This window comes from Solanum pennellii, chromosome 1 (assembly GCF_001406875.1).
Source record: "Solanum pennellii chromosome 1, SPENNV200".
Lineage (NCBI taxonomy): Eukaryota > Viridiplantae > Streptophyta > Magnoliopsida > Solanales > Solanaceae > Solanum > Solanum pennellii.
This window is the reverse complement of record NC_028637.1, coordinates 5,731,307-5,755,519: the sequence shown is the minus strand read 5'-3', so window position 1 is coordinate 5,755,519 and position 24,213 is coordinate 5,731,307. Positions and strand designations below refer to the sequence as shown.

At 33.6% G+C, this 24,213-nt stretch overlaps 2 protein-coding genes, 1 non-coding gene and 2 pseudogenes across 7 annotated transcripts; 2 read left to right on the top strand and 3 right to left on the bottom strand.

The window, feature by feature from the left end:
* Window positions 1-361: 361 nt before the first annotated feature.
* On the top strand, window positions 362-4,220 carry LOC107008256 (protein TWIN LOV 1-like). Of its 2 annotated transcripts, none has more exons than XM_015207210.2 (7): window positions 362-1,578; window positions 1,995-2,196; window positions 2,302-2,366; window positions 2,470-2,549; window positions 2,636-2,691; window positions 2,778-2,835; window positions 3,628-4,220. In XM_015207210.2, exons 1-7 carry the CDS (start codon window positions 1,023-1,025, stop codon window positions 3,760-3,762), a joined length of 1,152 nt encoding a protein of 383 aa, XP_015062696.1. In that variant the 5' UTR covers window positions 362-1,022; the 3' UTR covers window positions 3,763-4,220. The 2 variants fall into 2 exon arrangements, with proteins under 2 accessions (XP_015062696.1, XP_015062695.1); XM_015207209.2 differs by having other exon boundaries at window positions 1,989-2,196.
* TRNAA-AGC lies at window positions 3,955-4,027 on the bottom strand. The gene has a single exon. It is a non-coding gene; the product is annotated as a tRNA-Ala (tRNA).
* A 548-nt stretch (window positions 4,221-4,768) lies between the features above and the next one.
* On the bottom strand, window positions 4,769-13,085 carry LOC107004606 (protein PTST homolog 2, chloroplastic-like). Of its 4 annotated transcripts, none has more exons than XR_003575943.1 (8): window positions 12,232-13,085; window positions 11,418-11,581; window positions 10,971-11,123; window positions 10,686-10,903; window positions 6,738-6,871; window positions 6,502-6,649; window positions 5,272-5,581; window positions 4,769-5,188 (listed from the first exon to the last, which is right to left on the bottom strand). XR_003575943.1 is itself a non-coding variant. In XM_015202875.2 (8 exons), the coding sequence occupies exons 1-8, from the start codon at window positions 12,813-12,815 to the stop codon at window positions 5,093-5,095; spliced, it is 1,566 nt and encodes a 521-aa protein (XP_015058361.1). In that variant the 5' UTR covers window positions 12,816-13,084; the 3' UTR covers window positions 4,769-5,092. The 4 variants fall into 4 exon arrangements, 2 of the variants coding, with proteins under 2 accessions (XP_015058361.1, XP_015058377.1); XM_015202875.2 differs by having other exon boundaries at window positions 5,272-5,340; window positions 12,232-13,084; XR_001454760.2 differs by having other exon boundaries at window positions 5,111-5,188; window positions 5,272-5,365.
* Window positions 13,086-19,660: 6,575 nt separating this feature from the next.
* Window positions 19,661-20,199, top strand: LOC107016751 (annotated as a pseudogene).
* A 1,081-nt stretch (window positions 20,200-21,280) lies between these two features.
* LOC114075654 lies at window positions 21,281-24,152 on the bottom strand (annotated as a pseudogene).
* Window positions 24,153-24,213: the final 61 nt, after the last annotated feature.

Genomic DNA, 24,213 nt, shown 5'->3' with positions numbered 1-24,213 from the left:
CTATTTTTTTTACTAATTGAATACAAAAAAAAAATATGTTTAAAAATTATTATGTTCTTATTTAAATATTTTTCAAAGAAACATTTACATCCTAAGTAGATATTTTTTTCCATCGTGCTTCGTTTAAACCACAAAATGAAATTATTATTATTATTATTTGTAAGTTTGAAGATGGCTTTCTTCCTTTCCCATCCATCTTTTTCTTCCCATAATAATTCATTCACCTAAAAACGATTGATGGGCATATCTCAATTCTTCTCCTTCAATCAAAACAATCCTTCCCTTTAGATATTTTTCCACTATCGATTCTCTACTTCTCTTAGTCCTCACTCTCACACATGACATGTAAGCCTCTAATTATGATTACCACTTAATATTTTATTTATATCGAATTCAATATTTGAAGATTTTGAATTTTTATAGTAATTTAAAATTAACTTACGATGATAACTGAATTTACGATCAAATATCTATAAATAAATAGTACTTTGTTTCTCCATATCATAATTTGTTGCTTTAATATTGATTAGTTAAATTTAAACTGTTTGATCTCAAATTTAAAATAAGCAAATTTTGAAAGTTTAATCGAACAAGTCACACAAGTATATGAAAATATCTTGATATTTATAGTGAGATACAACCACAAATTTTGGTTTTATGTTAAAGGGAGGTGTATATGTCCCTATCGTGTTAAGAGTTTAAATTGGTAGACATAGGACAAGTTATTTATAACTAAATTTAGTTTTGTAGAACAAATTCTAATCAAAATAATTTGTGTTTTCTTTAGCTGCAAGTTTCTTTTAATTTGTTCTCTATGCTTTTTTGTTGTTTTTATTTCAATTTTTTGAAGTTTTAGATTAACAATTGCAGGGCATATATCAGAAGCGGATTCAGAATTTTGAGTTATGAGTTATTGATTAGACTAAGTAGCTTATTGAGTTCTGTATAAATTATTTCTTTTAACTCATACGTAGAGTTTTGGTTGAAGTTACTGAGTTTTGTTGAACGCGTAACAAATACTTATGTTGTCACAAAGGGGTAGTATGATTGAACATTCATTTGATTGTTTCTCAGCAGGTTTTCAAGAATCTCTTGATGAATTGCCTGATTGTTTCACTATAACTGATCCTTACATTTCTGGTAACCCTATTGTGTATGCTTCGCGGGGTTTCTTGGAAATGTTTGGATATTCGAAGTATGAGGTGATTGGGAGGAATGGGAGGATATTTCAGGGGCCTAAGACTAATCGTAGATCGGTTTTGGAGGTTCGTGAGGCGATACGAGAGGAGAGGGATATACAAATTAGTTTGTTGAATTATAGGAAGGATGGGACACCATTTTGGATGTTGTTTCATATGTGTCCTGTTTTCGATGAGAAGGACGGGAGAGTGATTCATTTCTTGGGAGTTCAAGTTCCAATTTTTAGGAGGCCTAAGCCATCTGGAGTTGGACTAAATTTATGCCAAGATGTAGCTGGCTGTCGAGAGTCGGTGCTTAGGTGTTATAGAAGGGAAGTTCACTCCATGAGCGTGGAACGGGCACTGTCTCTTGTATCAGGTTCAGGCTTGGATTTCACAGGTACACTTCGATTGAAGTATATGCTCTTGTAGATATATATATTATATGTAGAGTTTCCTCTCTTCACCACGATCGATTAGGTGAGAAAGGTTATGTGAAGTTTGTGTTTTACATACAGGAACTGTGATCATAGTACTCATATTGTGCCAGCCATGCAATTCGTACTGCATTAGCATAATTGTTATACACACTATAAAAAGTGGCAAGCTCATGTGATTGTCGGGTATTTGCTTAGTTATTGAAAACTAGAATGTAGGCTCATCTCTTTGAAGTGTAACTTTGTTTCACGAGAGTTTTGTGAGATAGGACGACATCTAGCTTCTTTTTCATATATCCTTATGTATATTCATCCTAGTCTGGGTGCTTAATGTGCAAATGATTGATGTTTTCCACAAACTTGTCTGTCGTAGGAATAGATGTAGAGGGGCCGTGTGATGCAAATGATCTAGAGAAGAGAAAAGCCACTGCTGTTATAAACAACATACTGACTGTGCTGGTACATGACGGTGAATCAACAGGCAGACTAGTCAATGGAAAGAGACATTCTCAACCTGGGACGGGTCTGCTCGGAGCATCCTTAAATATATCTCTTGGTAGAATCAAACAAAGCTTTGTATTGTGAGTTGTTTTTGCAGTTCTTCATATTTCTCATTTTTACAATTGATACGATTCGGTTGTAGATGGTTTTTGACACTTCTAGTGTTGTCTTTCTGTAACTTGTAGAACTGATGCTAACTTACCTGACATGCCAATTGTCTTTGCAAGCGATAACTTTCTGAAATTAACAGGTGGTAAAGATGTAGTTAACTTTTAACGCGTTTTTTGTTTGTTTCAACGTCAAGTTCCCATCCTTGTTTAACTGGAATGATTCTTTCCTTCACTTTTTTATAGGCTTTTCAAAAAATGAAGTGTTGGGCTATAACTGTAGATCTTTTAGTGGGACGGAGACAGATTCAAGCTCACAATTTCGGGTAATTTTCTCTTGTAACTAGCTCTTATTTGCTCAATTTCGATGCCACGTGATCTAAATCCAACTTTTTTACTTCACTCTTTGCAGATAAAAGAATGCATCCAAAATGAACAACCGTGTACACTACGTATGTTAAATTACAGGTAGGTTCATGTTCCTGTAAGTTATTTAGATGCAGAATGTTACTTCTCTAGACTCACTGTCTTGTGGCTACGTATTCTCTTTTCAGAAAAGACGGAACCTCATTTAGGCTTCATATCTCACCTGTCCGAAATGCTTCAGGAAAGGTAATATTACTTGGTTGTAATTCGCTAAATGTCTTGGCATATCATCAAAATCTTCAAATGCCTATTCGAATGGAGATTTTTCTTGTCATATTGATATTCTTCAGTATCAATAAATGAACTTCATATATTTGCACATTTCTTTTAGACCTCTTTCCTAGTAGAAGCGAGCTTATTTGTGACTTAATGGATGTTCACTTGTTGCATAGATAGGAAAGGAGACAGCGGTCTCAAGAAGAATATTGTTCGTAGTATAAGCCAGTTGAAACTCTGGAATTCGTCACAGCAAACATTTAAATGTGATCATTTTTATTTTAGTCGTTATTTTCTACTAATGCTGTTGACTTTAGGCGTATACTGGCAATTTACTGGAAGAGTTTGTTAACAAAAAATGAAGTCATTTGCTGCATATATAGTTGAATGAACGCAGCCTAGACAGACGAAAATATGCACTTAGGCTAGTCTAAATTTCAGCTCTCATCTTGTTATATCTAGTTAAAGGGAGCATTGGTAAAGTTCTCTCCGTGAGATCTCATTCAAGCCGTTGAGTCAGGATAGGTTGTCTACATTACACCCCTTAGAGTGACCCTAAGTGAATGTGGGATACTTTTTGCACTGGACTTTCTTTTTTTTCTTGTTATGATATCTTGTCATAATGGTTTCTGATTCTATTCCATTTGGCTCAAAAGGTTGCATACTCCATACAAAACGTTATATAACGTAGTATCAATTTATATACCATGAATGTTTGCTTGTCATGATGTTTTCTGATTCTATCCTCATTTGGCTCGATAGGTTGCATACTTTGTCGCTGTTGAGGGTGAAGATAGTAACGAGACCAAGGAAAATCAGGGGTTGAGACAGCGTGGTGTCGTTGCAGCTGTAAAAGTTGCTGTGAGAGGGTTGTCAATGAGTGTGAGAACATGCTAGCTCTTGCACAAACTAGCTCCAGATTTCTTCTGTGCTGTTACAAATGTTACTACCTCACTGTTCTTGTTAGCACCAGATGAAATGCATACATACAAGATTATAAATAAGGTAAAAAATATTTCGTTGGAGTGAACGTCTAGATCAAGCTGTCGCGCATCAGACATGCGATATGTAACAAAAAGTTATACAATTTGGAGATGCGGGGTATCGATCCCCGTACCTCTCGCATGCTAAGCGAGCGCTCTACCATCTGAGCTACATCCCCTGGTTGTTTAATGTTGTTAGGAGATTTTTTCATTTTGTAGTAACTTTTACTTATTGTCATTTTTTTTTCTTGACGGTTGCAATTTCATTCGACCTATGAAATTACACTGAACAAGTTATTGTTCATGGTTGGAATTACATCTCACCAGCATTGTTGTCTTCAAGAAACGTGATGGCGCATTAAAATTTTGAAATCGTTGATGATTTTCTCACGTATAGCACATAACCTAAATTTGTTTATTCTGAATGCATAGTATTATTTTGAGTCTGCATAATTTCTTCAAAATGATCTCGTCAATTAAACAACTCCGCGTAAGTAGGTTTGCTCTCATTACTGAACGACATGATTAGTGAGGATGCATATGTCCTACCTCAATTGATTTGAAATGAATGTTATTATTGTAATCTTTATCAATTAGGCACAACTATTTTTAACCTCCTCCTTGTGTTTTAACTCATACCATCAACAATATAAATGAATTGTGCACTATCAAGTCAACTTTACATATTCATTTACTTGATGTTAAGATTATGAATCTTACTTTTCATGAAGGATTATTTGTAAGTGTCATTCTGGTAACAAGAGACACTTAACATTAGCTCACAATTCCATCTTCCATAAGTGTAATGAGAACCAAAATTGTGAATAAACAAGAACTAAAACCTGGAAAAGAAGGACAATGAAAAAGAATAATGTAGTCATGACCCTTCAATTAGGAAGGGCAAGAACTCTTTCGAGAGATATGTAAACAAACCAACTGAATATATTAGATAGACCAAAAGTACCAAAGGATTTCAACTTTCTTTTACTAAAACGATGATCGAGTTTTAACTCAGACATCTTTGTATCGCCAGGTAACGAACCTGTATTGGATAGTAGTCAAAGAAAGGTGTGGAAAGGACTACAAAATTTTACATGGAACCCAAGACTAAATGATCAAATAATTGTCAAGAAGCAACCATCGCCGCTTGGTAGAGCTTCCAAGAGAGTAAAATTTGAAGTCCCTTAACCACAGAGAATCTGTTGATCTTTCACATTCTGAAGTAACTTTGTAGGGACATGCTCTTATGTAACAATGAAAAGATTGTTTTCGTGTCCATCGCTGTGAACAATAGGCCTCAAAGGATCAATCTTCCATATGCCATCAACAACGAACTTGATCTGCATGAAAATAAATGAGAGGCTTGTTACATCACAGGATAACACAGTATGATATCAAATTCATTGTGATCATTAAAACCTACCTCATATCTGCCTGGATACAGCTTTAGGCTTACAGAAAAAACACCCGTGCTCGATTTTTCCATCTTTCTCTGCATTTCAATGCATCGTGTCATGCTGCTAGTCAAGGTCAAGAAACTCCTTGAAATCAACATCACGAAGGTCGTACAAGGCCTTTAGGGGAAAGGGGAAATAGAGATGTGCAGTTTTCATTATTAAGAGACCACCGAGACATCACTGTTCAAGACATTTGATGCTTTAGAAACAACCTTAGTAAAATCGACTTGATGGCGCACACAAAACCGGTTCCTCTCCTAATTTCCAAGTGACTTTCTGGAAATCAAAGGAAAAACATTTTGTATGCCATCCCATAAAGTTCTAAGCAAGGACTGAAGAAGTGCAACTTGACTATGAAATCTCCATGTCACTAACACTCTGTATCTGATTTGGATTAGTAAGTTGAGAAAATCCTGAGTTTTCCTATCTATCATTTCATTTATCGTGTCATAATTTGTGTGTAACGAAGTTTAAGAATGTAAGAAAGACTTTTGAAACTTGTGGTCTTAAATAAAGGTCTATATAAGATATCAAAGTTACCCCTAAATCTTGTGGTATTAAATATACCATGTTATTCCTATGAAGGAATATTACTAAAGGTAAAATGGGAAAGTTCGAAAAAGAAAAAACATTCTAGTTACAAAGAGGTGGCACTTTGAAATAAACTAAAAAAGAAAGTAAGACACATTGATTGTAAGGGATTATATTCAAGTTCTAAATATTCTTCCGTCTTCTTAAAAAGTGATCAGATACTGTTGTGATTAGATCCATAGCTCTTCTTGCAAACCCTTTTTGGATCCCACCACAAACGAAATAAAAGAGGGAATAAATTATTGTGAAGGCAATAAGCAGTCGAGTCAGAAAAGCATATTGCACTGGATATTAATTGGGTGTACCCCCTAAAGGAGAATCTTTTAACTTTCCTGCTCTAGCCAAACATGACTGAGTTGTGAACTTCTCTCACATTGTCCACAAGAAAAGCTAGATGTTGACTCTATAGGTGACACTTCTACACTAAACCAAGCAGAAGATGACGTCCTGACAGTAATCATTGGTAACACATCATCTTCATCTTAAACAACAAAAAGAAGATTAAGTTGGTCTGGACGATCACATTAGACGAAACTATGCTTGACGTTTTGACAGTAAAGCGGTATCTCCTATTTCCTATCATTGATGTGGAGGCAAGATGAAACCTGAGTTGTCCATCCATCAAAAGAACCTGCTAGAAGAACCTCTGAGGCGGAGTTGGTCCAAACAATCCGAGCAGTACGAAGAAGCTGCAAAGCTTTACTAGACCTATCAATCATCTTCTGCTTCTCGTCTAACATCTTCTGCGCATCACTGAAAATGTACAGTAGGAAACTCAGTTTTGGTTAAGATATCTAGTCTAAAGTATATATATATTAAGATGAATGAGACATGACCAGACATCATTGCAAGAGTCATTTTCCCCTCAAGCACAGCCAGCTTTGCACGAATCAACCTCAATCTCTCCCGGGCATTCATGAATTCATTCTCTTGAAACTCCCATGCATCAGAATCACTTGGGGAGCTTCCGAAAACCTAAGGAAGAAGCCGTGAAGCTACATAAGAATACTAGCACTATCCCATTAAACAATACTCCCTTTCTCCCAATTCTCTTTCTTTTTTTTTATCTATTTCAATAAGAACGACTACCTTTCTATATTTAGAAACAATTAACTTTAAACCTCTTATTTTACCTTTAGTGAGATGATTTATTGTCACAAAACTATCTATGGTTTGTTTTAAGACCAAAAGTTTCAAAAATCGTTTTTCTTTCTTTAACTATGTGCTGAGACGAACACCCTAACATGAATTGGGACGACAGGAGTTAATAGTTAGCAGAACTTTGTTTCCAATTGAGATGCCTATATAGTAAATATCTAAGCATTTTCTTTTTTAGACATAATCATTGAAGAAAATATTTTGTAAATAGTTCCCTTAAGGCATAGACTACGAAAGAGATTTTGGGTCGTGGTAGCCAATTCGAGTTCCCCCAAGAAGGAAGAGCACTTGGTTACATCCGTAGTACAGTTGGTAAGACTCAAACAGACTATTTTCTCCTTACAAAGGGTGATTAAGGTTTTTCTAATGACTGTAAGTTTATCCCAAGTAAGAATCTTATGACCCAACATAAACTCCTGGTGATGAATTTGGAGATCAAGAGGGAGAGGAGGAAGAAGGTTGGGGATAATCGGTTAAGGATCAAATGGGTTAGCTTGACTATGACAAGTGCCCTAGAGATGGGGAAAAAGTTGATGGCTATGGGGTCTTGGGGAATAGTGGGAATGTGGACAGTATGTGGGATAGGACTGCTAGTTGCATTAGGGAAGTAACTAGAGATCTGTTGGGGATCTCGAGAGGCTGATTTAGTGGACATCGAGTGAACTAGTGGTGGAATGGTGAAGTCCAACGGAAGGTGAGTATGTGAAATTGGTGGAGGGTAAAAGCACACAAATAAGAGAGGTGTAAGAAGGTGAGGAAGGAAGCAAAGTAGCATTCAATGCAGCAAAAATGACAGCTTTTAAATGTTTGTACGTAGAATTAAAGGACAAGGGAGGGGATAAGAAGTAGTACATGCTAGCCAAGAGGAAAGAAAGGAGGGCCCGTGACCTGAACCAAGTGAAGTGCATAAGCACTAGGACGTTGAAGTACTGGCGGAGGAGGCACTCATTAGAAGGAGAAGAAAGTCATACTTCCATAGACTTTTGAACAAAGATGGAAATAGAGGCATTGTGCTAGGAGATTTGGAGCACTCAGAGATGCGCCGCAATTATGAGTATTGTAGGCGTATAAAGGTTAAGGAGGTTAATGGTGTTAGTCCTAGGATATGTAGGGTAGAGCGACCAGGCCAAATGATATCCCGGTGAAATTTTGGAAGACCGCAAGCAGGGAAGGCATGGAGTGCATGAGTTATTTAATGTCGTTTTCAAGACGATGAAGATGTCCAAAGAATGGAGATGGAGTACAATGATTTTGTTGTATAAGAGTAAGGGTGACATTCAAAATTGCAACAACTATAGGGTATTTAGTTGTTAAGCCTCACTATGAAGGTCTTGGAGAGGGTGGTGGAGTTGAGAGTGAGGAGGGCGTGGATATTTCTGTGAACCAGTTTAGATTCATGTTAGAACGCTCAACTATAGAAGTCATTAATCTCGTAAGAAGACTGGTGTAGTAGTATAAGAAAAAAGTAGGACTTACACATAGTGTTCATCGACTATGTAAAGGTGTACGAAAAGTCCACAGGGAGGTCCTATGGGTTGCTGTGAGGCAAGAGGTGTACTTCTGGTGTACACTTGGGTAATGCGGGATGGAGGCAAGGTGTGGGTAAAAATTGTGGAAAGGAACTCAAAACATGTTCCAGTTTTGATAGGATTGCAGCAGGGATTAGTCCTTAGCCCGTTTTATTTACCTTGGTGATGGATACAATAACTAGACAAATTCTAGGAGAGGTGTCATAGTATATGTTATTTGCAATGACATAGTTCTGATTGACGAGACACGTGGTGAAAGTTAAGGTTAAGTTGGAGGTTTGGAAACAAAACCCTGGAATCTAAAAGGTTCAGGTTGAGTACGACCAAGATAGAATACTTGGAGTGCAAGTTCAGCGATGTACAACATGAGACAAACATGAGAGTGAGGCTTGAAACACAGGCAAGAGAGGAAATTTCAAGTATCTTGGGCCTATTATCTAAAGAAATAGAGAGATTGACAAGCATGTCAATCACCATATTGGTGCAGGGTAGATGAAGTGGACGCTCTACTTTGTAATGTTGTGCGATAAGAAAGTACTATCAAAACTTAAAGGCACGTTCTACAGAGTGGTGGTTAGACCAACTATGTTATATGGGGAGGAGTATTGACCAGTCAAGAACTCTCAGTTCAGAAAATGAAAGTTGCGGATATAAGGACATTGCGATGGATCTGTGTGCATACTAGGAGACATAGAATTAGAAACAAAGATATCTGGGACAAGGTGGGAGTGACTTTAGTGGAGGAAAATGTGGGAAGCTAGGCTAAGATGGTTTGGGCATGTGAAAGAAGAGATGCACTGATGCCCAGTGTGAAGGTGTGAGAGGTAGGCTCTAGATGGTTTCAAGAGAGACAGCAGTAGAGCAAAGAAGTATTGGGGTGAAGTGATTAGATGCGACATAGTGCAGTTTTAGCTTACCCAAGACATGACCTTATAAGAGGATGGGGAGGACTCAGATTAGGATAGTAGGTTAGTAGGTAGCAGTGTGTTGTCTTGTTGTTTGTTCATATTAGTAGTCATATGGTTCCTGTAGTTTCTTCTCTCCAATTTTTGTTATTATCTGTATCATCCTTGTACCTTGATTATGGTATTGTTCTAGTGTAGTTTTTGTTATGTTATTATTTGTTGATTCTTGTTACTTCCATTACTTCTTTTTTTAGACTGCTTTGAACGATTTTCCCTTGAGTCGAGGGTCTATCAGTACTAGCACCCTACCTTTGAAGTAGGGGTAAGGTATGCATAAACTCTACCCTCCCTAGAGCCCACTTTGTAGGACTATATTGGGTAAGTTGTTTGTTGTAATTTCGTTTAGGCCCTTTGTCCTTTTCACCTTTTTTATTATTACAGAATTGTGTTATTACCACATCAAAAAGTTTAAATTACAAGGAAGGAACACTTGTATTTACTTAATTACGTCTTAACACATCCTTTCACACATAGACCTAATTCATTTTCCTGAGTCAAGCACTTGGAAATACTTTTTGTTAATGGCAGGAAGTAGGACTTGAATCCAAGACCACTACCTGCTCTGGCTCGGATACCATGAGATTGTGAACCTCATATTGAGGGGGATACTTACTTTATTTAACATTAATGTCTTTAACAGTTTTATTTTCAGCTTTTCTATGGGAAAGGGTGTGAAGTCGAAAGAAGCAATTTTATGCATTGAATTTAAATTCCTAATAGAACTTTTGGGTAGGTTGATGTGCTAAAAGGCAATAGGAAATGTGATATAAAAGTTTAGCTTGACAAGAAATTATGTAATGTTCACAAACAAATCATGGTAAAGAAATTATCGAGAATTTCCCTGTTGACATCTATTCAACAAAATAAAGAAACAATTCCTTTTGGTGGAATAATTGCATCGCCAGGGAAACACAGCTAAACTAATCCATTATTTTACATAAGAAAGATAAAAATATATGATGCTAGGGGAAATAAAAGATACAGATTTTTACCTATCTGTCCAAGCCTTGTTGGACAGTGTTACCCGATACTTGTGCTGGCGGGAGGTAACAGGTATCCCGTAAAATTAGGTGAAGTGCGCGCAAGTTGGCTCAGACACCGCAGTTATTAAGAAAAACAGAAGACACAGATTAATACCTCCTTTGAACTGAACTCCTCACTCTTGGATTTCAATGAGCGGAGTGTCATGGATAGCTCAAGCTCTAAATGTTTAAGACGAGTGCTCATCTCATTGTTGTTGCCATTTTTTGATCTTTGTAAAGCTTCAAATCTACTCGCAGTGATATTAACTACATCTTCTCCCGAAGCTTCGCTGGTACTTCCAATCCAACTTTTACCCAGAGCAACCTCATCAGCTGTTCATAGCAGTAGTGAAGCAAGGTTACAATCTATAAACATAATTAGACACAATAATGAGAATACCTTCAAAATCTATATCCTGAAGGCCTGCACGTTGTATGCTCCATTTTCTCCACCTGGCCGGTGAAACGCTGCGGTAAATCTCCTCGTCACTTTGAATGTCTTTCATGGAGCTACCTTTACTCAGGCTATCATTTTTCCGTAGGTCAGTCCTGTCTTTTACAGTGACAGAAATGACATCTCATGATTAAGAGTTAACTGTTTACAAACAAAGTACTCAGGAATAAATATTTCTAGTTCAGAAACTTAGGAAAACAGTTTCAGGTTCAAAGAAATATTAAAGTTCAGAAACTTAGGAAAACAGTTTCAGGTTCAAAGAAAAATTAAAGATATCTAAGACATAGTACACAAAGGCTATAATGATCAAACAGCAAATCAATGCTGTAACTACAAGATTATTCAACCATTTTTTTGATAACATGTCATCCTGCTTCCTGATTAAAAATTTACCTGCATCAGAGGTTCCAAAGCTTCTGTCATCTATGTTGTCCCTACTTGATGTATGAGAAGTACGTCCAGGCTTTCCCAGATCAATACCAAGAGATGAGTTCCTCTCTTTTTCTAATCGACTCAATATTCCTTCGATCCCGCTATTTTCCTCTGCTACAGTTTCTCTGTTGAGAAAGGAAAGTAAAGAAGATACCAATGAACGATTTTTCACACAACACCAAATATAACCCGCGATGAATAGCTAGGAGAGTAAATAGGAGGAGATAATCATTTAGAGACATGCTTCCTTGTTTCTTATTTTTAAGATTTTCGGTCATCCTGAGTATTGTCTTTGTGTACTCTTGTCACTAATAGTACTGACTACTGAGCTACCAAGTTAGACTTTACTTCACTCTCTAATCCCATCTACATTTTTCTATTGAGTTGGTTAATTGTAACTATAACTACACCATTTACCAAGTCTCTGGTTATATCCCTGTCAAACAAACAACCTTCGGAGCTTGGTGGGAGTAGTGAAAGAAAGGAAGGAAAGCTTTTATTTTTGTTTACATGTGGAAGGCAAGTGTTAAGCCAGTGACTAATGGCGAAAGTTGAGTCGGATAAAGAATCACATATATTAAGATAAGACTTAGTAAAATTGCAAAATGGCAGAACAAGCACAAATCCACAATATCAAACATAACATAAAAGCTAAGCATCATGTATCCAAAGTCTACTTGCCAACTAATCCGGATTCACGTGGGAAAGGTCCATACCAAAAGCAAAACAATAAAAATAACTAAAAGAAAGCACATTTCGGTGTAAGGAACCTCACATCGATCTACCAGAGGACGAGGCGGGCTGAGAAGAACTAGAATCTCCAGAACCAGAAAAATGAGCTTCATTCTCATGTAATAAATCACTCTCTTGACAACTCTTGACTCTTTCATGAAACTCATCAATGTAAAAATCCATTTCCACAGTCTCAACCTCATTAACATTAACATTCTCAGTGTTAGTGTTAGTGTCATCATCCTCAGAGTCCCAACCAAACGAAAACCATCCTCCTCTTTTCTTTATAGCTTCCACCAAATCCACTCTTCCAGCTTTTTCCAATTCTTTCCTTGTTGGAAAAACATTTGGGTTCTCAGATATCTCCATGAAAGCCAAAATTTCCTCTTCCAGCTCCATATCCCCTTCACTTCCCAACCCTTTCCTACACAAGCAATATGAACTATCTCCAACTCTTTTCTTGCTAAGCTTCTTGAAAACCTGAAAAGACCCCATATTTTTTCCCAATACAAGATTAAAAATGGCAGCTTTTCTTCTGCAATGAAGTCTTTTTTGGGAATTTCTGACTATTGGAGTTGGAATAGGTGAAAAACTCAAAAGGGTCGGTGTCGAAATGAGTGAAACCATCGTTCAGGCATTTCTTCAAACAGTTGGTGGCCACCTCAAGAAATAATTATACTGTTGTGAAGCAATGACAATGCACTTGGATTCTGAATTTACTTTAATTAATACTTTTATACGCAGCGAATGAGTATGAATACAGTAATGTAATTCACACACTTCTACAGGCTTTTTGTTTGCGAGTCGCTTTGTGTCTCTAGCCCCTGTTTTCAAGATTTGGTTTTGTCCATTTAAGGCCAATGGAGAAGAAGAATTGAAAAAACACATTCTTATCCATGTAGAGTGTACGTTATAATGTGAAATTATAATGTAATATTTTTTCTATTAAGTATAAAATAAATATTTTAAAATTAATTTGATAATGAATATAAAAATATGTCATTTTTTCTTTTTAATGAAACTTGAATTTCTAATTAAATTATAACGCCATAGTTCTCTATCTTTTCATGATGATTCGTTAAAGTATTTAATTTTCTATTATATCATGAAAATTCATAAATCTATTTCAATTCTAGTCATTTAAGTTAGGTTTATCATGAAAATTCGTAAATTTATTCCAATTCTAATCATTCAAGTTAGGTTTATGATGAAAATTCACAGATCTATTCAATTATAGTCATTCAAGTTAGGTTTATGATGAAAATTTAGAAATCTATTAAATTATAGTCATTCAAGTTAAATTATGCAATGATTTTTCTAAATCCAATATTAAATTGATAATAGATCTATATAAAGATGATATCCATATAAGAAAATATTTTTAAAAGTTAATTGCACAAGTCAAAAATTTGAAATCAAACATAAAACTTATACTGTACTGCAATAGTCAAAAGCTTGGAACAGAAAATATTTATTGAACCAAAACATTAAAAAAACGAGTTGAAATTTAAGGAAAAAATATTTAAATATTTAATTTAAAAAAATTGAATTATAAAATAATATAGAAAAAGTGCCATTAATTATAGCTCATATCAAAGCTTCAAATATATTATTTGAAATCCTACAAACATTAGCATTTGTAATTTATAATTAAAAGAGAAAAATATCCCACTGTTTAACGGTCTATGCACTTAACTTACAACACTGTTTAATTATCTATGCACTTAATTTATAAACTAATGCTTTTATTTTTATAACTATTTATTATTCATTATATTTATTCAATACAAATAAATTAAAATAAACATTTGTTTTACTACAAGCTCAACAATAATATTTATAAGCTTATATTACAGGTCATCATACAAAATAAAAAATATATTTTATTTGTAAAATGCAAATAATTGTGTACTATAATAATAATAATAATCTAATATTATTAAATACAAAAATTATTTTAATATTAATTGCGTAACAAATGGGTCTACATTTTAATTCCTCAAATTCGTAAATAAATCAAATTACCTCATCGAGAAAAAGGAGAAGAAAAATGTAAAGTATTATAAATACAAATTTTTAAAAAAATTATTATTATTATAGAGAAAGATAGTAAAAAAGAAAATGGTATGACATTCATATAGCAGCAAACCAAAAAACTAGACATCAAAAATCTATGTGCTAATGATAATTTGTAGCTAAGTATGGATAGATATTAAGGCTATTTAGACTTCTAGCAAGTTTCTTCTCGATAAGTTTGATCACTTTGATAAATAATATAAAAATTTGTGATCAATAAATCTAGATAAAGAATAATATTACTAATTTAATTAGCTATTTTATGCCTAAATAAGATTGGAATTTTGTTGTCCAAACATGTTATTCTTTCTAGTATCTTGTCAATCAAGAGTTGCATCGAGTAATTAATAATCGTTTAGTACTTAAGAGGCATACCACTACCTAAGTACCTAAAAGACATCTTAGTAAAACCAAAAATATTCAAGATAGTTGTTTGACTTGTGACATTCACCCCTCTAAAATATTATTTAACTCTTTTGTCATAATTTGCAATGAAACAGAAACATGAGAAAATTGTTGAAAACGTTCGAACAACAATTCAATAGATCATTGGTGAAAACAGTCGAACAACAATTGTACAGATCTTATGTCGCCCTTGTAAAATAATAGTAATTGAATGAATTTTAACTTTGAGCACGTGGATGAAGTTTAAAGAAAAAAGAGACAGTTTAAGGGCACTTTATTATTCCGTGTATGAATTTTGTAGGAAAATTTAGATATAATTACTTGCTTGACAAATATCCATCCTAGAAAATAATAGGCTTAAAACATATCATTATTTCTTCAAAATATATCAAGAGTAAGAGCTAACTACGTTCCAAAGTAATTAATTCTAATTTTTCAATAAAAGTATATAAATATACACTTATGAGTTGTTTGGTAGCTATTTAATGTTATATAAATATTGATAATGTAGAAATTAAGAAAAAGAATACATGTATTCAAAAAGAGAAATTATTTACAAGTGAATAGAACAAAGGAAAAATAACTTAAATACACAACTATAAGATTATTATTCTCTAATTTTCCTTTCTTTTTTAAAAATTTACATAATTTTTTTTAAAAAAATTTTAATAGAAGTTTAGAGATACATAACATTCTCTCTCCTATGATACACGCTTCCTCAATATCATGCCTATTTTTTCTCCACTAAGACACTCAGTCTTCTGAATCACTTTTTGAATTTTGAATTTTGAATTATTACTTTTAATCAAACACGTTTCACAACATTTAGTATGCAATTTTGAATTTCAAAATTCAAAAATCTGAAATTTCTGAAAATTGAAACTACCATTGTCTCTGGTTCTTCTTCTTCTTCTTACTCCATCATCCGTTGTTCTTTTGTTCTTCTTGTTCATCGTTATATTACATCATATTAATGGATCCTTTTACAAATAGGATGATTTATGATTCGGACGATGAAAATTGGAAAGAAAATAGAAAAAAGTGTTTTCATGATCCTTTGAATGTTCGGAAGAATTCAAACAAAGATATTTCAGAATCCTCTAAATCAAAGGTTGCAAAAATACACACACAAAAAAAAGAAGAGAAAAGCATCAGCAACCATTATTGCGAGGCCGACATTGCTTCGGGTATGTCTTTTTTTTATTTCTTTTAAAATTATTTTTAAAGTTATAGTACGTTTGATACATATTGTTATAGTGTGTTATAGTGTTTATTCGATTTCATGATACATGAATTAATTGCGTGTCAGATGATTTTCTATGTATCACGAGTATTTGAAAATTATTATCATTTATCAGACAATAAGTTTAATACATATCGACTTAGTGTTTTATAGTGTTTAGTCGATGCATTGATACATGAATTAGATGTGTATCATATGTTTTTTATGTAGTATGAATTTTTAAAACTGATATCATGTATCAGTAAGACATTAGTTGTTTATTTAGTATTAATTGTTTTATTTAGTATTTATTTTCAATATCGTTAAAATTTGGGTTTTTTTTTTAAAATTGAAGCCACTCAAGTACAACATAAAAAAGATACCAACACATCCCATAATGTTTGTTGCCAATTTCAACAACACTTTTCTGAAGGATTTTAAACAATATATAGGAGAGAATGTAATCCAACTATTTAGGGATACAATTTTTGGACCCTTTTTAAGAAATTACTAAATGTAATTTTCAGGGCCAAATCACTAAGTGCTTGCTGTTGTTAAAGTTGGAACAAGACAACCCTAATGTGTTGCATATTAGACATTCAAATGGGTGTATCCTGAAATTTGGTATAAATGAATTTGCAATATTAACTGGACGTAAAGTAAAAGGCAATACCAATTATTTTCAATACCCAAAATCAACCAATTGTATGCTATTCCAAAAGTATTTTCCTGGTGCAGTGAATAGTGTTACCAAGTATCAACTAGTTCAACGATTTAAGATGGGTAACTGGGAGAACGATCAGGATGCACTCCAAATGTCTATATTGTTCTTTATTCATACATTCGTATTGGCTACTCTTGATAATACAACTATATCCACTTTGGATTTTCTAATGGTTGAAGATGGTAGATATCAAGATTATCCTTGGGGTCAACTATCATTCTCAAAACTCATCGGTTCACTTAGACAGAATTTTGATGTTAGCAAAAAACTGTATCGATTAGATGGGCTGCCGTATGCTCTTAACGTATGGATATACGTATGTGCATCCCAGTTAAATCCTGAAATTATTGTCAAAGAACGAAATGTCATCCCAAGAATGTGCAATTGGAGAGTTGTGTCTGATAAGACAAAGTTTGAAATGCTTATGTTTGCCATTCTTCAAGAGGTAAAATTGAATCAATTTTTACTGTTAGAATAAACTATTTTAAGTTTGTCTATTTAATATCGTTATTTATGTCTTGTGATACATTATGATATGTCTTAACTATTTAATGTGTTTTGATACATATGTATTGTATTAACATTTAAATTATTTATGTGTTGTGATACATTCAGAATGCATGTTCAAACATTTTCCCAACAGCAGAGGAACTTGAAGCTTTTGACCTAGTTGAAGTTGAACATGCTCCTCCTTCTTCACCACCCTTAGTACAACCGAATGAGGAAGATGATTTTGATAATTTCTCCACTAAACCTCCCGAACAGTTATTGAGGAGATCTTCTAGAGTGTCTGATACATCTCCTCCACCACCCCCATAAAGAAGAAAAAAAGTGGTTATACATAAAAGAAAAGGTTTCAGAATCGAGCCAGCCTAATCAATCAAATGTGTCTCCGACACCTGATGTACATGTTTCTGTTTTAGATCTTCCTCTAACTTCGGCTGCTGATGTACATGGTTCTATTTCAGACGTGTCTCCGAACCAGGCTGCTGATGTACATGGTTCTGCAGATTCTCAGAAAGTCAACTATGTAATTTCAGATATTGAAGAGTTGAAAGGACATTTGAAAAATTACGTAAATTAATTATTTTGATATTTTCAATCAAATGTAATTTATTTTTATCCTAAATGTATTTATAATTTACAGGTTGACAAGAAATTTGAGGAATTGATTATATTGATAAAGGAAAATCACTCCTAGTTGATGCAATCTCGAGGCAAGAAAAAATCAATGTTGAGGCTAATACAAGCACATTTCAGTCTGAGAAACAAACATCTCCACAAATATGGATTGATCTTTCTGATATGGGTGGTGTAGCTGAGGATGGTCTTGGTGTTTCTGGTAATTATGGTGAACATCAAGTCACCGAAGATGGAGGGGATGTCACTGAGGATGTTGTTGGTGTTTCTGTTAACGAGGGTGAACAGCAAGTCAATGCTACTCCAAAGGTATGTTTCATGATACATTGTATACGATTTTTCATTTAGTTAATGTCATGTATCATGCACATATACTCATTGTTATGTATCATGCAAGTACAATCACTATTACGTATCAACACAAATTATATTTACACTTTTTACATAAAAACTGCATATTCAGGATGGTGACGCACATCAATCGCACCAAGATTTAAATGAATCTATCATGGAGCAAGATGGTGATGAGAATGTTTAACACAACATCCCTCACGTTTTGCCCGATAAAACAACAATGAATGCATCGTGTAGATTTTTCAATTTTTCTTTATGACACACAATTTCATTACACACAAATTTACTAAAAAAATTATTACAACATATTATACAGGAATCTTTCACTTCAACAACAATATCGCCATTAACTCAAGCAGCAATAGATGCACTTATCAAAGATTTGAGGAAAGATCCTACTAATGCTAGACCATTATATTCTTACAATCCACATAATATAACTAGCAGTTAGTACTTGTTGACCGATAGTCAATTACCCACTGACATTCCAATAACTGAGACTGGAGTTAGAACCGATTCAGTCACTCCTGCGCATAGAATCAGAATGCCTTCGAGAAATATTCAATCTCCATATTGTACTTCTTTAGGGTCAAGCGAGAAGGGAAAAGATAAATTAAAGGATATGACTCGTCTCCATTTTCAATTCGAAGGATATGGCATTACAGATCAAGTTTCGCAGAAACTTATTGGGATTATATGAATTGGTTGTCAAGGGGGCTCCTAAAAAATCATAACAATAAGTAAGTTTTATACAATTTTTTTGCAAGTGTTTGGGTTAATTATTTTTTATATAACTAATTCATGATACTTTGTTTACATTTTTTGTAATTAAGTCACTGTTATGTATCATGTACATATACTCAAACATTATGTATCATGTATGCAGGAACCCATCAGACAATAAATACAGATTAAAATCTTCTTCTTTTGAATTTACGATGATGGACTTTGTTGTTGCTTTTCCAATGAACAAGAATTGGTTCTATGTCATGTCACAGCCAAACAAATGTTGGACTGATGAGGTAAAATTCTTAAACTAATTATGAAATGTGTATCAGTTACACTTATATTATTATAACATGATACATTCTGTAGAAGTATCATAATATTTAATTAGCAAAATTTATGATCAATATTTAATAATTATATTATTCTATATTGTTTAGATGTATATAATTTTTTATTATGTTTCCATTTTTCTATAGCACATCGATGTGATTTTTTACTATCTTCATAAAAAATCAAAACTCTGCAGCATGGATCAATACAGATACACAACAACCCACTGCTTGTTCATGTCACATGTAAAAAATTGTTATGGTAGGTATTAAATGGATAATGATGATGATAGTCTTAGTACAAAAGAACATGTTGATCGCGCTTCAGTTGTGTCTGTATATGAGAGGTCAATAATTAACATCCTCAAACGTATTGTAATCCCAGCTGCTTTACCATGTCATCTTGTAGATGGGTCTACATCCCGATTAACTGGGATCAAGAATTTCATTGGGTGCTGGCAGTTTGAGTTGAAAAACAGGGTGATAAGAGTTTTTGACTCATCAATATGCACAAGGAAAAAAAGTAATTCCTCATGAGATAAAAATGTTGTCTAAAATGCTTCCTTCTTACCTACTGGACAGTGGATTCTTTGAAGAAACTGAGCGAACAAAATTTGGTGATTGTCATGCGTACAAGGACAACATTACTGGTTCACTTTTGGAGCCTCAAGTTCCTTTCATGATTGAATTTGCACAAGACATTGCTCAACAAAATAGTGATAGCCTGTAAGTATCAAGAATTTCATTCGTTTGTTCTTAATCATGTATCATTAAATTTTTAATTTATATTCTGCATTTTTTTTAGAGACTGTGGGTTATATGTTACTGCATTTGCCGAGTATATGAGTGACCAAATCAATATATCATATGCTGATTTTTGTCCTGAATACCTACGTCAAAGATATGGAGCATTGATGTGGAGTTATGGCAGCAAGAAGGCTAAGTGGATACATTAGTGACAAGGATGATCCATCAAAATCTAAGGGCGTAGTCACACCACCACCAGAAGAAGATCTGGTTCACATAGTGTAGCATCTAATCATAAATAATGTTTAATGTTAAATTTCTTATTTTGATACGTTATTGAACAAATATTTTGATATTTTTAATGCTATTTTAATGATTTTGTCAATTTCCTTGAAGATTATTTTTTGTTGTTGTATTATGGAACAAGTATTTTTGCTTAAAAAACATAAATATAAGACATATTATGGCGTCACACAGGTTTAATAAAGTGTAGTCAAAGTTTTTTTAATTGAACATAGTTAGTAATAAATAGTTTATTTGAAAACTAAATTTACATGATACTTAGTTATAATGAATATCATAGTTGTGTGAAGTGCGATAGTTTTGTAAAAGTAAAGCTATTTACTGTATATTTCAAGTAAAGTATATCAAATAAAACATTACACAAGTTAAATAATATAAATTACATGATACGTGATTTATAATCATTGTAATGTACACAGTTACCTCAATAAGTGTTTTTTTAAATTAAATGTAGATGATACATTGGACAAAGCACATGATACATATGTGTTACGTTACCCAAAATACACATTTGTGTTTTGAATTAAAAGTACATATCATGTACGATATGTTACCCAATAATCCCTGAATTTATATCTCATAGTGTAACATAATAATTACAAAATTTATATAAAAAAGAAATATTGACACAAATATATTTTTCAACACAAATAATAACAAAGTATTTATAATCAAAAGTGCAACTTAAAATTTAATTAACACAGGTTATTTATAAGTTTATTTATCAAAATTAAAAGTGTTTAAATTGCAACTGAAATGAATGCTGAAATGATAAATGTCTATGTTATAAATTATTCAAAAAAAATATTAATATCTTAGAAACATTATGGCTAATTCACTTCTCTTTTGGGAAGAAAGTACAAGTTCTTCTGTTGTGTCCTTCTTGTCCACATTGTCCACAACAGTTTGTGTTCACCGAAATCTTTTCATCTGCATTCTTTCTTCTTCGTTTTCTTGGTCGTCTAGATAATCTTCTGTATCTAGGTGGATACACAGTTTCAGTTACCACATTATTAGTATCTGACCAATCTGCCTTATCTGGCATTGATACCATTGGAATTTCTTATGTTTTTGCCAATGCATCAGGCTTGTAGTAATCAGAGCAATATGGATGCATATCTGTGACATTCTTTTCTTTCAATACAGCGATTGCATGTGCACAAGGTATCTCATCTAGTTGAAATCTACCACAAGAACATACTTTTCGCTCAAGACAAGCAATATATCTTCTTCCAGCTTCATAAACCGAGAAAATACATTCAGATGATGGAACAACCTGTGTACATTAAAAAATTTAAATATATAACTTTATAAAAATAAATCATGTTCAAACTGCAGAATGATACAATGAATTAGATATATATAGTATAAAATATTATATAATGATACATACCTCCATCTTTGAACTTTAGCCGCGTTTATAATCAACAACTCTTCAAATTTTCTCCCTAATGTGTTCTTTGTATATGAGGCTACTTCTCTGTTTTTGCAATGCCAAGAACCAAATAGAATTCTTACTTCTTCCAAGAATTCTAATATAGTTAATTGGCGTGCTTCAACAAGACAATCATTGATACATTCTGCAATGTTCGAAGTCATCATTCTACCTCTATTTACTGTTGCATGAACTCTTGATCACTTTTCATAACCTGCATCTTCAAGGTACTCCTTAACTCTTTGATCAATTCTATCAACCTTAACCATCAACTTATCAAAATCTTTCTTTCTATATGTCTTGGTCATAGAGTAGAATAGATCACTTATCGCCTTTCTGCTCCTTTTGAAGTTGTTACATACATTCTTCCAAAGATGCCATATGCATGCATAATGAGGTACATTTGAGAACACAATCCTCACACTCTTCATAATACCCTCATTTCTATCTGAAACAACACACATATCTTTTCTCTCGCCAAATGCATTTTTGAATTGTTCAAAAAATCATGTCCACGAACAATCATTTTCGGTGTCAACAACACCATATGCCAATAGAAATATGCAACCTGATTACAGACACACATTATATCATTTGATACGTAACATATACAAACACATCACAATTACAAAAAGATACATACATGCGCCATCAAGTGTGCTTGCTGATACAAATGTCCCTTTGTAAGCTCCACTCAGATATGCACCATCCACAACAACTATTGGCCTGCAGTAATTGAATCCCCTAATGAATGGTCTTAAGGCGACGAACGAATACATAAATTCATAGTCTTCTGCATTCTTATATAAGTATTTGGATACACGGTATTTAACATGTGTATGTATGCGGTAACCGTCTATATCCTGCAGATGATTTTCCCCTAATCATGGAGAGTGCACGTTCTTTAGCACACCATGCTTGCTGGTAAGATATTTGAACCCCATAGAATTCTTTAATATCATCAATTATATCTTTCGGAGTATAAATTCGTTTATGATTGACCAATTTTGGAGCAGTAACTCCACTTACAAATCCGACTGTTGCTTGGACTTTGGTTAATACCCTCTCCCTCATCGAACACGTATGTTCACTATTGAAACTTCTAACAATGAAAATATCAGATTTTTTTCTGCAGGACGCCTTCATAGTCCAACCACATTTGTTTGAAAAGCATAGCAACACATAGCTGTGTACATTTTTTTTTTTATCATATTAATACTTATAGCAATTACATCATATAATATAGGGATAATGCCCAAGTACCCCCTCAACCTATGCCCGAAATCTCAGAGACACACTTATACTATACTAAGGTCCTATTACCCCCCTGAACTTATTTGATTAATAATATTTTACCCCTTTTCGACCTACGTGGCACTATCTTGTGGGCCCAACGATGGTTGACTTTTTTTTTCAAACTAGTGCCACGTAGGCTAAAAAGGGGTAGAAAATTACTTATAAAATAAGTTCAGGGGGGTAATAGGACCTTAGTATAGTATAAGTGTGTCTCTGGGATTTCGGGCATAGGTTGAGGGGGTACTTGTGCATTTTCCCTATAATATATACAACAATAATGTTTGAAGTAATCAAACAATGAATTACACGAAAGTATCTACCATTTTCGAAGAAAATTATTTTTACACGTATCAGAACTTTTTGCTATGCTTGTGTAAATTGATATATCAGCAGCAGTATATTAAAGTATCAATATAGTTAATTTAATGTATATTAAAGTATCAATACACCTAATTCAATGTATCAATAAACTTAACGAAATAGTGAATCATAGATTAAAACAGATTTAACTCAAAATATCGACGAACTAATGATACATGAAGGTTTATCAGCATGTATAGAAAACAGTAATGTTTCCTGTACTAATTTTATCTGCATGTAAATATATATAAATTCCAAACACTATCATACCTTTGTTGATCAGATCTCTTTACTTTGCAATTGAAGTTGTTCTTTATCTTATATTTCATTATCACATCTACAAGTGTTGCTTTATCCTTATATATCTGACCTGTCTTCACCTCTACACTTTCTGAATCGATTATAATATTTGTAACTCCAAATTCTGGATTTTCATACGAATCAAATAAACTAGATTCAACCATTGCCAAAGCTTCTGTATCCTGTGTTGTGCCTTCTACACATGTAATTTCTCCACATGTTCCATCAAAGTTATGTACAGTACCACCAATCTTTTCAATCGTGTCAATACATTGAAAATCTTGGCTCATTTTTTTTCAGTTCTAAATATAGTTTTAACACCCATATCGTTCTTAACCTTCATTGGACAGGAGTTACCTTCTACAATGTAACGAATTTTAATATCTTTTCTTGATACATCAATATCCAACTCGGTTGCAATTGCTGCTTTGAGATTCGAAAATGAAATTGAATCTCCAACAACAATTCCGTCGATTTTGTAACTTTCATACTGCAATTCGCTCATCCAAATTCCTGAATGCCTCATCAAAATTGATGTATTCATCATGTATCATCCAAAATAACAGAAATCTGATTCGTATTTTTCGCCTTTTCAATTGATGTTC

Excerpts from the sequence above, each read along its gene's own strand:
- LOC107008256 (XM_015207209.2), top strand. The coding sequence starts at position 1,023 with ATGTTGTCACAAAGGGGTAGTATGATTGAACATTCATTTGATTGTTTC. Across the intron at positions 2,367-2,469 it reads TAACTTTCTGAAATTAACAG|GCTTTTCAAAAAATGAAGTG; the intron begins GTGGTAAAGATG and ends ACTTTTTTATAG. Across the intron at positions 2,692-2,777 it reads CTACGTATGTTAAATTACAG|AAAAGACGGAACCTCATTTA; the intron begins GTAGGTTCATGT and ends TTCTCTTTTCAG.
- LOC107004606 (XM_015202875.2), bottom strand. The coding sequence starts at position 12,815 with ATGGTTTCACTCATTTCGACACCGACCCTTTTGAGTTTTTCACCTATT. Across the intron at positions 11,582-12,231 it reads TCGTCCTCTGGTAGATCGAT|AGAAACTGTAGCAGAGGAAA; the intron begins GTGAGGTTCCTT and ends CTTTCTCAACAG. Across the intron at positions 11,124-11,417 it reads CTTTGGAACCTCTGATGCAG|ACAGGACTGACCTACGGAAA; the intron begins GTAAATTTTTAA and ends TCACTGTAAAAG.